Source organism: Bubalus bubalis, chromosome 17 (genome assembly GCF_019923935.1).
Source record: "Bubalus bubalis isolate 160015118507 breed Murrah chromosome 17, NDDB_SH_1, whole genome shotgun sequence".
Classification (NCBI taxonomy): Eukaryota; Metazoa; Chordata; class Mammalia; order Artiodactyla; family Bovidae; genus Bubalus; species Bubalus bubalis.
This window is the reverse complement of record NC_059173.1, coordinates 18899557-18915851: the sequence shown is the minus strand read 5'-3', so window position 1 is coordinate 18915851 and position 16295 is coordinate 18899557. Positions and strand designations below refer to the sequence as shown.

At 50.4% G+C, this 16295-nt stretch overlaps 1 protein-coding gene across 10 annotated transcripts in view; it reads left to right on the top strand.

Annotated features, from left to right (window-relative positions):
* Positions 1–14873, top strand: part of KDM2B (lysine demethylase 2B) — a 119398-nt gene extending 104525 nt beyond the window's left edge. For 5 of the 10 annotated variants that reach the window (XM_045163095.1, XM_045163091.1, XM_045163087.1 and 2 more), the window contains 10 exons: positions 3408–3551; positions 4774–4860; positions 5032–5301; positions 5492–5605; positions 6274–6312; positions 6449–7128; positions 7899–8062; positions 8152–8313; positions 8951–9169; positions 13553–14873. In XM_045163095.1, coding sequence (XP_045019030.1) covers positions 3408–3551; positions 4774–4860; positions 5032–5301; positions 5492–5605; positions 6274–6312; positions 6449–7128; positions 7899–8062; positions 8152–8313; positions 8951–9169; positions 13553–13734 — 2061 coding nt within the window. In that variant the 3' untranslated portion in view covers positions 13735–14873. The other 5 variants (XM_045163092.1, XM_045163088.1, XM_045163093.1 and 2 more) reach the window with 3 other exon arrangements.
* Positions 14874–16295: the final 1422 nt, after the last annotated feature.

Genomic DNA, 16295 nt, shown 5'->3' with positions numbered 1-16295 from the left:
AATGCTGCAGTGAACATGAGCATGTCAATACCCCTTTGAGATCCTGCTTTGAATTCCTTTGGATATATACTCAGAAGTACCATTGTTGGATCATCAGTTCTGTTTTTAAGTGTGTGAGGAATCTGCATACTGTTTCCCACAGCAGTTACTCCGTTTCACCTGCCCACCAGTAGTGCACAAGGGTTCCAGTTTCTCCATTTCCTTTTTATTTTCCACAACACTTGCTGTCTTCTTTTTTATGATAGTGGGCATTCCTAGTGGGTGCGAGGTGCTACTTCATTGTGGTTTTGATTCACATTTATCTGGTGATTCCTGATGTCAAGGATGCTGTCGTGTGATTGGTGGTCATTTGTAGACCTTCTTTGTAAAATATCTGTTGAAGTCCATTGCCTGTTTTAAAATTGGATTGTATTTCTTTCTTTTTTTTTTTAATTTTATTTTTAAACTGTACAATGTTGTATTGGTTCTGCCGTATATCGAAATGAATCCACCACAGTGGATTGTATCTCTGTCCTTGAGTTGTAGGAGTCCTTCACATAGTCTGGATATTAACCCATGATCAGATACATGGTTTGTAAATATTTTCTCCCATTCTGTAGGTTACCTTTTCCTTCTGTTGACTGTCTTTTTCTTTTCTGTGCAGGAGTTTTAAAGTTTCATGGCTTGTGTTTTTATGACCTGTACCCAGACCATTGGAATGGATTTCAGGGAATTTGAACGCTCCCCTGAAATTAAATACAGATTGTTATCTGTGTGCATGAGTGTGTGTGCATTTTTCTGGAGTGAGGGTCCATGACCTGCTGCATTCTGTCACGATTTAAGAGAGGTTGTCCGTAGGGACTCTGGGTTCAGAGAACGGTGTCACCTAAAACCTGGCCCATCAGTGGTGTCCCGGGACGGTCTCTTCCTCTTTGGCTGTGCTTTCTCTTTCACCCCTGCCTTCCCTCCAGGGAACCAGGCCCAGTCATAGGAACCTGTCCCTGCCGTCACCTCTTCTTTGTAGCCCTGCTGTCTGCCCTGGTGCCTGGTTGTAGGAAATCTCGCCTCTGTGTGTCTCTAGTCTGACGTTTCTGGGTCTGATGGCAATGCAGCCTCAGCCCAGCCCTCTGCCCTCCTCTTTCTCCGGCCTTCCCCACCTGTTGGGGCATTCTTGCCATGTTTTATCCGCCTGTGACCCAGGCAGACCGTCCGCCCCCTCCTGCTTCTCCAGGCCCGTTTCCCTGAAGTGTGGGTCTGCCTCTTCCTGTTGGCAGCTTTCCCTTGCACCCTCTCCCAAGGACGCGTCCCCCACTGACTTGACCCTTTCCCGCCGCCAGCACCCTCTCCCTCAAGCCTGGGCCAGGGCTTCCGCTCCTGTGTCTCTGCATTCGCTTGGCCTCTGAGTCTGCCCCTCCTCACCTGAACCAACGAGCACTCCTTTGTCTTCAGTGTTTGATTCACTTGAATGGAAACGTGTTGTCTTCTTATAGACTTTTACTAGTTATCACTGGAGTGTATATCCTAGCTTATTTGAAGCTGTTCTAACTCAGTTTACTAAAAATTGATCGTGTTTCCTCTGGATTCTGAGTACTGGGAGGCCGGCGTGTATAAGGAGGAGAGAGTGAGAGCCTGCCCACAGGGGTTTACAGTCTAGGACTACATTGGCTGTCAGACTTTGTGGTCTCTGGATACCCTCTTAAAAATTATAAGAACCTCCAAAGAGCTTTTGTTTATGTGGGCTATTTATTTAGTAACATTACTGTAATAAAATTTTTTTAATGTTTTGAATTCTAAATTTAAAAATGACAAGAAACCCACACTATATGTTAGCATAAACAACATTTTTATGAGAAATAACATCTTCCAAAGCAAAAGGGATGAGTAGGAAAAATAGCATTGTTATGTTTTTGTAAATCTCTTTTATGCCTGGTTCATTAGGAAAGACCTGGGTTTTCACGTATGCTCCGGTATTTATTCTCTTGTGGTAATGCTTTAGAAGAACTCTTTGAGGAAAATTTGGGCTCGTAGATACATAGTTGGAAAAGGGAGTAGTCTTTTACTGTAGTGTTTTCAGGGAATTGTGAATATTCTGATCCACCACCAGAAGGGGACAGGTGGCAAGTGCTCACGGGTTAGTTGCAGTGTGGAATCTGAAACTGTATCAACACACTTTTCATACTGTTACATTAAAATTCATTAGTCTTTCTTGCCACTCATGTATCCTGCATAATATTGTAACATCAGACGCTGGACATTTGGAAAATACTGGCTCACTTAGTTTTTACAGATCTTCCAAGTAGGGGCAAATAGTGTTATGCAGTGTTAGAAAAATAATAAGTGAACACATTTGTTACCACCGCCACTAGTGTCCTCAGGAACGTCTTTAAGTATTGGGAAGTTGTCTATTTTATGATGGTTAATGTAAGTTTTCCAAAATTCTAATTTTTGTTTGAAAATTTGTATTTCATCATCTGCAACAAATGCCTTCATTTATTTTTCTGTGACAGGCTCACTTATTTTCATCCTCGAAAAAATGTGCCATTATCTGCCCCCCCTTTTTTTTAAATCAGTCTTCTTTCCAAAAAAACTGATGTTCTGTGGAGAAAGTTGCGAGTTCAGCTCACAGCTTGGTCACAAGTGCTTTTCCTTTAGATAACCGTCATTCTTTGGTGTTCAGCTAAAATAGTTAATGGCTGTTTCCTATTTTGTCATGCAGAATCTGAAAAGGATGTGACCTCAGAGGTCAGACTTTTCATAAAATTACGATATCCTTAAATGAAACTGGCCATTTCTTGAAGGAATGTATAACCAGGAATGGTCCAGTGACTGCCCAGGCATATTGGAGCCTGACACGGGTGGCTTCACCCACACAGTGAAAAAAGCAGATGGTGTCTTGGTGGTATTCTGAAGATAGTTTGACCTCCCTTTAAAGTCCTGAGGACCCAGAATCCTCGGTCTGTGCTTTGATGGCTGCTGGAGAAATACAGCCTCAGCCCCGATACATCCAGGCTTGGTTTGTGCCCCACCTCCCCCTGCAGGTCTTGTCTCAAGTGTGAGGCGGTCCCTGACCTGTGTTTCAGGTCAGCCCTCCTTTCCCTCATCTCTCCCCTGGCCTGGCCCTCCTTGCTTTATTCTCCATTTCCTTTGTCACCATCTAACAGACTCTTCTTCATTTTGTCTGCTTCTCTCTACTAAAATGTAAGCTCAGAATGGCAGAGACTTCTGTCTGCCTGGTTCAGTGCTGGAACAGTACCTGGCATGTGGAGGTAGAACATGGATAAGGATTTGAATGAATGAATGAACGGTGGGCAGCCCTGCACTGGTTCTCCCAGGGCTCCTGGAAGGCCCGAGGGGAATCGTTGCCTTTGATCTGTTCCCCAGGGGGTCCTGGCCATGCTGACTTCCCTTGTGTTCTCCCCACCCTGCAGCCAGTGCTGCCTCACACCGCAGTGTGCCTGGTGTGTGGCGAGGCGGGAAAAGAGGACACAGTGGAAGAGGAAGAAGGCAAATTTAACCTCATGCTCATGGAATGCTCCATCTGCAATGAAATCATCCACCCTGGATGCCTTAAGGTGAGCAGGCTTGGGGGCATCGGGCTGCACTGCTCAACACCTGACCCTGGCTCTCTCTGTGGTGCTGACACTGGGGTGGTTGTGGTGGAGGGAGTAAGTTCCTTCCCTGGAAAACCTGGGAGTCGGGGAGATTCTGTGCATCCGAGGATGAGCTGAGAGCAGAAGGGCCTGGACTAGCTCAGACCTTGCACACACCCATGTCTGCACACACGCATGCATGCACATGCACACACTCCACCTGCCAGGACCTCAGACCCACAGAGTTCCCAGAGTCTTAGACCTGGGCCAGAAAGACTGGGTAGTTGGGTTGCTTTTGGGTCTTCTGGGAAAGTAAGGCCTGGGCCAGGAGAGTGCGGGTCATGTAACAACAGGTGGTTGCATTCCTGTCCTTTGTGCCAGGAACCTGTTCCCTTAGTGTTGCCAGGACAGGCCTGCCTTCTCCTGGGGACTGTCATGCTGGGCCTGCCCTTCTTAGGCAGCCAGTTCCACCTTTGAAAGGAATCAACTGCTCTGGGCTGGCACATACCTCACACCTTCTGTCTCAAGTGAATGTCGTCATACCTGGCACCTCCCGCCAGCCCAGGTGTATCTCTGTTTAGAGAGATGAGGGTGGGTCCACCAGTGGGCCCGCCTCAAAGGGCACTTCGACTCTGAGGTGTCTGTCCCCTTTCCCTCAGTGATGTTAGTGGAGGTTTGTTTTGACACTTATCCCCTTTTCCCCAACACACCCACCTCCCACTCTGAAAAGGGTGCTACGACTTGCCCCCGGCCCCTGGTCACTTCTTTCTCTCTTGGATCTGAATCTCCAGGAGAACCGGGACAACACATTTGACTGGCTGATACCAAGCACCCAGTATGGTGCAATGAGATGAGTGAACAGTTTGTGGGTCCTTGCTGGGTGCCAGGCCCTGAGCTAACTGCTTTCACTAGGTTACCTCATTAAATTCTTACATAACTCCAGGGAAACAGGCACATTCCATTTGTGGCTGAGGGTACTTGTCCACGGAAATGAAGCGATTTGCCCAGGATCATGGAGCTAGAAGAGGCACAGTCAGGATTTGAATCCTGACCTGACTCCAGAGCCACCGTCTTTACTACTCTTGATTTTTCTTGGTCAAAGGTGGTATGGAAATAGCATTTGGGAGGGGGTGTCAGTGCCTGGGGCAGAGCTGGCCTTGTTCCCCACCTCCTTGCTTGCTGACTCTGTGTGTGTCCCTCCCAGATTAAGGAGTCAGAGGGCGTGGTCAACGATGAGCTTCCAAACTGCTGGGAGTGTCCCAAGTGTAACCACGCCGGCAAGACCGGGAAAGTGAGTGCCGGGCTCCAAGTCCCAGGGGTCAGCCCGGGAGGGGTAGACCTTGGCCTTGCCAGACCCAGCTTGTCCCCCCGACGGCGATGTCGGCTGGGAGGGGCTACTGCGGACTCGGGGGCAGGGGCAAGTCCAAAGATATACAGTTGGTGTGTTCCTTCTCTGTTTTTGGCCTACAAGCAAAAGCGTGGCCCTGGCTTTAAGTACGCCTCCAACCTGCCTGGCTCCCTGCTCAAGGAGCAGAAGATGAACCGGGACAACAAGGAAGGGCAGGAGCCTGCCAAGCGGAGGAGTGAGTGTGAGGAGGCGCCCCGGCGCAGGTCCGACGAGCACCCCAAGAAGGTGCCCCCCGACGGCATCCTGCGCCGAAAGTCGGACGACGTGCACCTGAGGCGGAAGCGGAAATACGAGAAGCCCCAGGAGCTGAGTGGACGCAAGCGAGTACGCTTAGGGGCGGGGGGCAGGGGGCGGGCAGCGAGGGGTGGCCTGGCTAGTCCCGGATGCAGGGGCGCCTGGGCGGGGGTGGGGACGGGCAGCGGGCCGCCCCAGCAAGTCACATAAGTCCTGAGAGCCCAGCCTAAGAGAAAAGGAGGGGAAAACCAGCGAGTCACTCCTCTTCCCACCCCTTTAGGCCTCGACGCTTCAAACGTCCCCCGGTTCCTCCTCTCACCTCTCGCCGAGGCCCCCTCTAGGCAGCAGCCTCAGCCCCTGGTGGAGATCCAGTCTCACTTACTTCCAGCAGCAGGTGCTCCCACGTCGCCCCGCCGCCCCGCCCCAGGCCCCCTGGGACCCCGAGTCCCTGGCACCCGCGCCCCACTCCCACCCCGCCCCCGCCCCACTGGTCCTCGAACCCACTGCCGCAGACGCTCCCAGACACCGTTTCACCATAACTTCCCAGGCCCCAGCCCCCGGTCACCAGCTCATGGTTCCGGCGTGGGGCCTGGGAAGCTGAAGCTGCCGCAGGGAAGCCCTGTGGATCTGGGGAACCTCGAAGGATCCTGGCGGCCCTGCTCCACCCACCGGCCCTTCCAGCATCAGCCACGAGGTGGCGCCCGGTTGTCTTCTCCCAGCTTTAGCCATTAAGGCTCGGCAGGGAAATCCCGCAGACGCTGCCTCAAGGCCTGGCTCCCAGAGCCAAGTCCGACCTGAATGGGCAACTGCGGATCCCTGGGTCTGTCCAGGGGTGGGAGGTCAAGTGGGTGGGGATAGTTCCATCAGCCTCCGCCACTTCCAGATTTTCCTTAAAGCCAGCAGGCAGGGCCCACCCAGAGCGGAGGAGACGGGGGTTTGTTGGGAAGGTGACCCCCCAGCTTCTGCTCTTTTACTGTGGATTCTTGGTGGGGCTGGGTGTGGAGGGGACCAAATCCCGCGACCCCTGGGAGCAAGCTTTGCATCTTTTCTTTCCCATGACAGCTAAAACCCGGCAAAGAAGATAAGCTTTTCAGGAAAAAGGTACCATCTCCCACCCACCCCCCCGCCCCGTTGTCCCAGAACCTCTCTTGGGGCAGTAGTCAGGGTGGAGGGTAGGAGGCCCTAGGTGGGCGCAGCCCCGGGCCTGGGAGCTTACTCCCGTGCTCCCCTTCCTCAGCGACGGTCCTGGAAGAACGCCGAGGACCGGATAACTCTGGCCAACAAGCCTCTCCGGCGGTTCAAGCAGGAACCAGAGGACGACCTACCCGAGGCGCCCCCTAAGACCAGGGAGAGCGACCACTCGCGCTCCAGCTCCCCTACTGCCGGGCCAAGCACAGAGGGCGCGGAGGGGCCCGAGGAGAAGAAGAAGGTGAAGATGCGCCGGAAGCGGCGGCTCCCCAACAAGGAGCTGAGCAAGGAGCTGAGCAAGGAGCTGAACCAGGAGATCCAGAAGACGGAGAGCAGCCTGGCCCAGGAGAATCACCAGCCCATCAAGTCGGAGCCTGAGAGCGAGAATGAGGAGCCCAAGCGGCCCCTGGGCCTCTGCGAGCGCCCCCACCGCTTCAGCAAGGGGCTCAACGGCACCCCCCGGGAGCTACGGCACCAGCTGGGGCCCGGCCTGCGCAGCCCGCCCCGAGTCATCTCCCGGCCCCCTCCCTCCGTGTCCCCGCCCAAGTGTATCCAGATGGAGCGACATGTGATCCGGCCGCCCCCCATCAGCCCCCCGCCCGACTCGCTGCCCCTGGATGACGGGGCAGCCCACGTCATGCACAGGGAGGTGTGGATGGCCGTCTTCAGCTACCTCAGCCACCAAGACTTGTGTGTCTGCATGCGGGTCTGCAAGACCTGGAACCGCTGGTGAGGGGCTGAGCTCAGACAGGGAGGCACCAGGGGGCCAGGCTGCTGCTAGACCCGGGTGGGCTGGGGCATCCCCACGGGGAGTCACTTATCATGCTCTCGCCTTCTAAGTCAGTCCAGCTTCAGTATCCTCAGAGAGTTCCAGAGTCCCATCAGTGTGGTCTTGTTGAAAGAGGTGAACCCTATTTGCTTTCCTAGCTTAACCCCTTGGGAGGTGAACTAAGAACCAAGTGGTATTCTTGTTCTTTAAGAGTTAGCCCAGGTGAGACTTGCCTGGCAGTCCTGTGGTTGGGAATCCACTGCCAGGAGCATAGGAATCCCTGGCCAGGAAGTTAAGATCCCATATACCAAGCAGTAGGGCACCAAAAAAAAAAAAAAAAATAGGAGCCCAGTTTAAGGGCACCTTGCCAGTTCCTGGGTTCCTGCTTTGAGAGTCCCCAGCTTTCTCACCTTGGTCAAGTTACTTACTTTCATCTGTGAACAGGCATGCTGCAGGGTTGTTTTGAGATTTGATCTGTGGAAGGTGTCATAAAGCCCCCAGTAAATACATTAGAGGTGTTGGTACTTTCCATAGGGGGAAGGGCTGTGACCCCAGAGCAGCCTCTTCCAGGTGAGAATAAGACAGAAACTAAGCAGAAGAGTCCAGAGGGCAAAGTTAAGGAGCCTCTCCTTGGGCTTGGTAGGTGGGGGACTGACCACAGCCATGCAGGAGGCTCCCCCAGTGAGCTCCCAACTCTGATGTTGCCCCTTTTGCTGGGCCTGGCCCCCAGGTGCTGCGATAAGCGGTTATGGACCCGCATCGATTTGAACCACTGCAAGTCCATCACGCCCCTGATGCTAAGCGGCATCATCCGGCGACAGCCTGTCTCCCTAGACCTCAGCTGGACCAATATCTCCAAGAAACAGCTGAGCTGGCTCATCAACCGGTTGCCTGGTGAGCACTGGACCAGGGACCCCCCAGAGTGCAGTATTGGGGGCTGGGGGCGTGTCACTTGACCTGCGGCCCCCTCTCTGTCCCCCCAGGGCTCCGAGACTTGGTGCTGTCCGGCTGCTCATGGATCGCAGTCTCCGCCCTCTGTAGCTCCAGCTGTCCATTGCTCCGGACCCTGGATGTCCAGTGGGTAGAAGGGCTGAAGGACGCCCAGATGCGGGACCTCCTGTCCCCGCCTACAGACAACAGGCCAGGTGAGGGGCCAGGCCCACACGGCTCAGGTAAAGGTGATGTGATCAAGCTGTGCTGGTGGATCTGGTTTTCACCACAGACACATCTGGTACTTGTGTCCTCAAGCCTTTTCTGGCCTTGGCCCTTCTCCTGTTCTCAGTCAGCTTTGGGTGCAGAAGGGATCTGTGAGAGGTCAGCAGCTCCCATCATGCCACTTTGGGAGCTCTGCGTGGGTCTGACTGCTTTGCTGTTCACTTGTTCTTCTGAGCTCTGAGCCTCGGAAGCGTCGGGGTCTTTGTGGCTGGGCAGGGCCTCAGGGGTTGAGCCCTCTAGAACAGGTTGCAGGGCTCACTGCTCCACACCCATACCTTCAAAAAAGAGGAAACTGCTGACCCAGAGATGCTGTGCTATCTCTGCTTTAATTGGCCAAGCACTGAGGGTGGAATGCAGGCTGTGTTTGTAGATTTTCTGACTTTTAAAGGATTTGCAAATGTAAAACTTGACGTGGAATATGCCAGTCTTTAAACGTTGGAACCAGTCCTGATCTTTTAGGGGAGATACTCACTGGCTGAATGAAACCCAGGTGTCCCATCTGGCGGGTGGGCCTTGAAGAGCGTCATGTCTGGGTGACACGTTGCCTCTTCTGCCCCACCCTCTCAGGTCAGATGGACAATCGGAGTAAGCTCCGGAACATTGTGGAGCTGCGTCTGGCCGGCCTGGACATCACGGACGCCTCCCTGCGGCTTATCATCCGCCACATGCCCCTGCTCTCCAAGCTCCACCTCAGTTACTGTAACCACGTCACTGACCAGTCCATCAACCTGCTCACTGCTGTGGGCACCACCACCCGGGACTCCTTAACTGAAATCAACCTGTCAGGTCAGTCAGGGGCACCCACGGGGCTCTGTCCAGGACCCTATGGTTCGGGTGGGGGGGCATTTGACATTTGTAGGGAAATACTAGCTTGCCTCTTGTTATAGGGTCACGTCCTAGGTGCTGTGACACATCAGGGAACAAGACAGACACACGGCCTAGTCTAGCGGGGAAGCACATGAACAATTAAGCATTATTAGATTTTAAATAATTGCTACAAAAAAATAGTGCCAGTAGCAGTGAGTGCACATGAGCACATAGAAGTGGCTCTTGACCCAAAATAAGGGCTAGAAAAGCTTCACTCGGGCTCAGTGGATGAGCTGGTGCCGGGCAGCAGCCGGTGTGGGAGGATGCCTGGCAGTGCAGCCAGGCCAGGCGGATGGAGTGCCCGGCTTGATGGCTGCCGTTGTTGTTGTTGCTCACGTGTCCCCCTCCTGACTCTGCTCTCAAGGGGCCCGTTGTTGACAAGAAAACCCCACAGTGGAGTGAGTCCTCACTTCCTCCACTTACTGATGGGGCTGGAGTTAGTTCCTAAGAGCTTGGGGCATGACCAACAGGGAGGTGGACCGAGGTGACGCCACCCATTCTCAGCCCAGCCAATAATCCTGTACTGGTCTGATGGCTCAGGATGGTCAGGTTAGGTGTGGGAGGGAGATTCAGATGAGACCAAAAAAAAAACATTTTTTTTCCCTCCAGAAATTAGCAAGTAATAAATGATACTCTCACCTCATGTAAATTCTATTTTAACACAGTCTAATCTGCTGTTTGGCTTGGTCAGCATTCACATGCTCTTTTGCTGTTTGTCTCTTCAGCCCGTGTTCATTCCTGAGAAACTCCTCCTTCCTGTTGCTAATGCCCCATCCGACTGGGAGCGAGGAGGTTTGGCTCACTTGAGCTAAAGTTGTACCTTAGTGTCTGGGAGGCCCCTTCCGCCTCCTCAGGGAGTTTTGGTGGCGGGTGGCAGTGGGGTGGTGGCCTCCCAAGGAGGCAGTGAACAGAGCGCCACACTGAGGTGAGTCAGCTATTGGTCTTGAAGTGATGCTGGGCTGCCCAGTGGAGAAGGTCCTGGGAGGCAGCTTGTTCTAAGTGCTTGGTAGTTATGAACTCGTTACCCTGTTCTGACTGGGTCACTAGGGTATATAGCAGGGATACCAGTTTAATCCCCCTCCCCTGCAGCGAAGAGGATGTCCATGATACGTGTGTGTGAGTCATCTTTTGCATTTTGTTTTCCGCCACAGTCCAGTCGCCTCTTTTCGTCTCAGAGCCTGCATGCATGTCTCTCCATTGTGTTCAGAGCTGTGACACGCATGAAGGCCCGTCTCCATACCCAGTCTTTTCTATACTCAGTTCTTTTGAACATGTTTTCTCTTCCTATAAGTGTAACTAGTTAATGGTAAAATAAGCCTCTGCCACAGAAAGGAAAGCGCTTGACATATTGCCAGGTCCTTCAGTGTGGTCAGATCAGGTCTGGTAGCAAAAGTGAAGCCACTTTGGTGCCTTGCCTCCCCTGCTTCTCACCTGGAGGAACCACCTTCAAATTTTGAGCTCTTGCTGTTTGTTTACCTCCCCTTTTCCAAACAGCCTACATTGCTATTTCTTGTTTATTTTTTACTCAGATGCTCTTTTTGTTAACTTGCCTTGTACAGCATAAGGATTACTGTTCTTAAATTCTCTCCACTGCCGCCTCCCCCACCCCAAAATCTTCCCAGTTTGTGTGGTTAAGTCACTGTTATTTACTGCATTATGGCCATGCATGTATTGTCCAGTGTTGAGCCAAAGTGTGTATTATGAGTATGTTTCTTTCCTTGCACAATTTTTTTGTTTTCCCTAGAGTTAATAATTGCCTTTTTGTTTGCTCAGTCTCTGAACAGACTCTACAACAGACTCGAGTACTATTCTTTACCCTCATGAACTTAGGCCCTTAACCAATCTTGGTAAGAAACCACCCTCCTAGCTTTCTTTCCTCCTGCCCCCACTTGAACTCGACCGCCTCTGCCATCTGCATGTCTGCTTCCTAGGATTTCCTTGGTCTCTGTCTTGTGTAGGGGCCCCTCTTTCCTTGATCCTGTATCTTCTTTCTTGGTTTATCTGTTCATTTGCTGGAGGACATAATCCAGACCTTCTGTGTCTGAAATGGTTTCATTATACCTTCATGTTATAAGGTATAATCAATCTCTCAACTTGGAAAATATGTTCTGTGGTTCTGGAAAATTTTCTTGAGTTAGTTTCCTTTTTCTTTCTTTAATAGTCTTTTGATACCTTTACTTTTTCCCCACCTCTTGTCTTTTTGCTCTGTTCTTTGGTTTTCCCCTTCTTACACAGTTCATAGTCAGTTCACCCTTAAACAACTTAGGTGCTAGGGGTGGAGCCCTCTGCAGTAGAAAATCCAAATATAACTGATGGTTGGCCCTTGGTATTCGCACGTCCTCCATAACCTCAGGTTCAACCACTATTGAAACACATGGGCAGATATGTTGACCTGCACAGTTCAAACACGTGTTGTTCAAGGATCAGCTGTAGTGAATTTTTCATTTCAGACACATGAAACTGCTTTATTAGGTAGGTCAAAAGTCACATATTGGCAGTTCTCACATGGTTTAGCCTATATTTTTAACTTGACAGCTACAGTTCTCAGGACTTTTGGGGAGTGGCCTGTTCTTGGATCCAGATGTCTGTCCTGAGGATACTGGCGGTTGTATTTTCTTCTCCACATAGACCATGCGTTCCTTCAGAAGCAGTCGGTGGGCCTGCCTGGGGCTCCTCTCAGTTCTGTCTTCAGCATGTGGTTTTCTCTTCAGCTGATGGGCTGCTCTTGGGACAGGGTGGGAGCTGATTGACTGTAGATGTCATTGGGCAGTCAGCACGGGTTGTTTCTTTGGGGAAATCCAGACTTGACACCTATCCATCTTTCCTCTTAAGCTGGTCAAAGTTGCCCAAGGACACTTTTCTTGACCTCCCAACTGAAGGGTTCAGGCCAGGCTGCTGGTGTTCAGGGCTTGGCAGGAAAGGAGTCTGGGGGTCTCAACAGTCAGCAGGTAAATTTCCCTGTAACCCCCATTTTTCAGTGGGCCCTCCTGCCTTCCACAGTGGTGCTGCCTAGTCTAGAGCCTTTCTCTTGCCCAGAGACGAACTCCCCTCTTCTGGGGAGTCTTCCAGCTTTGTACCTCTTCCCCTTACAGGGTTTATACACCATCCTTCTCACTTGACTTTTACAGTAAGACTATGTGGGCAAATATTTGAGAGATTATGAGGTAAGGGGATACCCTTGGAAAATCTGAGGTGTTAATCTTCCAAGTCACCTCTTTGGCAGCATCCTTGTCACTTTGCCATCTGCCTGGCTAGCATGGGAGGCACTCAGCTTTCCATCACCACTTGTTCTAAGTTCATGAGTTCATTGTTCAGGATTGGATTTTGTTGACATTGTCTGAAATGTGTATCCAGGACTCTGAGCATTTGTGCAAGGATGTTGTGCAGACCTGAGGAGAGTGCTCTTTGATGACTTGTGGGATGCTGTGACGTGACTTCTTTGTACCACCTCCTAAGCTGGAGGCACTGTGACATATGGAGCTGGCACTGGCCTCATGTGCGTTACTGCAGTTTGTCCTTACTGTTAACATTTGTTCATACTCAATTCAAGAGCAAAATGAAAGTATGCATACTAGCAATGACAAGCCAAGGTCAGTAATACCACTGAGATGAAGGAATCTCCAGGCTCAGGGTAGGGACTTGGCCTCAGCTGGATGAGAGCTGGCACTGCAGCTCATTGACTGAGCGTTCAGTTCTAAGAAAAGAGTATGACAGACCCTAAGTCCACATTGATAGAAATACTCGGTTGAGGGTTCGGAGTTCCGATTTTGCTCTCTGTGGATGGAATCTCTCCAGCCACTTCTAGTGCATTGGTTTCCTGCATGGGTTTGAGGTAGACATTCCATGGAGGGGACCAAGCATGTGGGCCTTGCAGTAAAGCGCCAGTGTCCAGGGGAGCAGGAGGGTCCCGGGATGGCCTTACAGTGTCCTCACTCCCCAGCATCTCTTCCCTGGGAATGAGCAGGTAAGCACACAAGAGCGTGCAGAGAGAGGTGTTCCTCAGCAGGAGTATAGGCATGAAAAGCAAGCTGTTTTCGTGTGTCATGTGATCTTATCTGTAAAACAACATGGACAGGACCTGTTGATGTGAGAATGTATACGTGTAAGACTCTTAAATGGGACAAGAGCCTGAGCAATTTCACTCGGAACTTGTGGTGTTTTTCAGGCATGTGTGAACCTTTGTAAGTGGCAGAGGAAACCAGGCCCCATCTGAGGAGACTGAACAGGAGAGCTGCTTGGGGGAGTTGGGGGGGTCCTCAGTTCCACTCCTCCTCCACCTCACCTGTGTCCTCTTCCCTCCAGACTGCAATAAGGTGACTGACCAGTGCCTGTCCTTCTTCAAACGCTGTGGGAATATCTGTCACATTGACCTGAGGTACTGCAAGCAAGTTACCAAGGAAGGCTGCGAGCAGTTCATAGCCGAAATGTCTGTTAGTGTCCAGTTCGGGCAAGTGGAAGAAAAACTCCTGCAAAAACTGAGTTAGTCCAAGGACAAGTATGTAAATACGGGGTAGGGGAGGGGAGGGGAGACGCCAGGGGAAGGGGAAAGACTTTACAAAAATTAGGGCCTTTAAATATTTTCAATTTGGAACTTGGAACAACAAACCCCAGACAATTCCCTTTTGCAAGTCTCACCGAGGGAGAAGCCAGTCCGCCACCGTTTGGGGGATGAGTGAGCCTGGTGCTTTCCTCTGGTCTTTCTGAATCAAAACCGCACTGCTTTCTGGACCATTGCTCAGGCGGCCTTTACCAAGAAGACATTCCCGTTGGAGAGGAGGATGGACTTGGGCGACATTCTCTTACTGAAGCATGAGCTTAGGAAATTTTGGGGTGGGGGGTGGTGTTTTAGTTTCGGACACCTTACTCCTGGCAACTTTGGGGAGTTTTGGTGTCAACATAAAGTGGACCACACACCACATCTGCCGTCTCAACATGTTTGTTTGGTTTTGTTACATCTTACATTATGCAGAACTATTTTTGTACAAATTGTTTAAAAGTTATTTATGCAAGGTTTGAATGCATACCAGTGTTTTTATTGTTTTGAGATTGCCAACTTTCCTGGTTTCCTTACGGTAGGAGAGAACTTTTCCCTGTACTTCATACAAACACATCTATACACGTGCCCAGATCCGGCAAAGCAGGCTAAGACCTCTAGTTAAAAGCATGTCTAACTGGAAGTTGAGAGCCTGCTTTGTATGTCAAGAAACTGCATAAGCATGATGTGGATATATGTAAATTATAGTCAAAGTGAGAGAGACACTTTGCTAAATTTCCTCTGTATAGAATTCACCTTTTTTTTTCCCCTCAAAATTTTGAAATTCAGACTTCAGCCTTTGCACTCAGGAGGGGTTTGCTCCAGCATGAGCTCTTGTATTCTACATAGATCTAATTTATACAGTGAGTCGAGAAATAGAATAAATGACCCACCACAGCCTTTTCTTTTCTTTTCTTCTCTCCTTTGAAGTGAGCTGAGTTCTCATTTGAGGTTTAGCCCATGGCTGTTGCCCAGTTGTAAAGTTACGCATCGTAAGTGCCACTGTCGTAAGGTGTTGTTTTCCTAGACCTTCCCTGACGCGGTTTTACCTTTGTTGGATTTGTATAAACAATTGTACAAAAAAACTCACTCTTGGGCTTTGAGGGTTTTTGTTCTGGGGCGGACTGGAAGCCTGACTGGGAGGTCCAGAGGCTATAGTCTCGACACCAGTGTATGCTATCCTGAAGCCAGACTAGGTATCATTTCTTAGTCACCGGAGAAATGCAGCAGCCCCTTGGAACATGTTTTTCTGTCTTCAGAAAGAGATCTTGCTGTTCGTGGCTAATAAGGTACGTCCACATGTAAGCATTAGGTACGAACTGCTTTAAGGGGCAGAGTGGCTTACCTGTGTGGTTGCCTCTGACCTAGCCTGTATAAGGTAACTTCCACAGCCACTTGGCATTTCCACTGCCAAAGAGGGGGAACGGGGGTCCACTTGCTCAGCTTCCAGTGGAGGCAACTCAAGGAGACCACACCCTGCACTGGTGACGTGGGGCTGGGGTGGCTGGAAGCCCTTAGCTAGCAGGTGACTGCCCCAGGTGGGAAGTCAACTTGAGATCACAGAAAGGCAACTAATCATCTGAAGATAAACACGGACCAGCTTCCTTCCTCAGTCATCAACAGCACCATCAGACTTGGGTCTCATGGGACCAGCCTTTCCCACTAATAGTCATTTCATACTCACACCACCACCCCCAATCCTTTTTTTTTTTTTTTCCATGGTGAAATGGTTTTAGGTCCCGTCTAGGTCTCTGCCTCCTATTCATTTAAATCCAGAGATCCTTTCTGACTCAAACTGGAGACATCTGAAGCTGTTCCACCCTGGAATTTAACTCAGGGGATGCATTTGACAGAAGTAAGATTAGTTTAACACATGATGGTTTATTTATAAAAATGTGGCTTACCTTTACAAGCCTGATCACTCATTGTGGAGCATCTATACCAGAGGTCAAGTTGCCATTTTCTTGGCAGCCTGAGTGCTGCGAACCTCTGAGTAAGAGTGACCCTGATGTCCAGTAAAGACATCTTCTTCCTTGAGAACTGCTGAAGGGTGACAGTCGTTTCCAGGTAGAATCTCGGCATTAGAAACTGAGCGTTTCCCGGTCATGTTTGCAGTGCGCTGGTCACAGATTACCATCCCCCAGGTGTACCAAACAATCCAGTTAAGATTATATAGTAAGTCCCCTACACACAAACAAGTTCTGTTCTGAGAGCACATTCCTAAGTTCAATTTTTTCTGAAGTCCAACAAAGTTAGCCTAGATACCCAACTAATCCAATCAGATATATAGAACTGTATAGGTTTATAATATTTTGGACACAAATACATAAAAAAACATGTCTCATCTTCTAGTACAGACTTTAAGCACAGTACCAGCTACATCACTGCTGCTTTTACACTTGCTTCCAGACATCCTGGGCTTGAAGTAAACACCGTATTCTCTACAGTATTGTGAGTACACAAAAGCACTTATAGAGGATGCAGCACATGACAATGTACTCCAGGTATGTG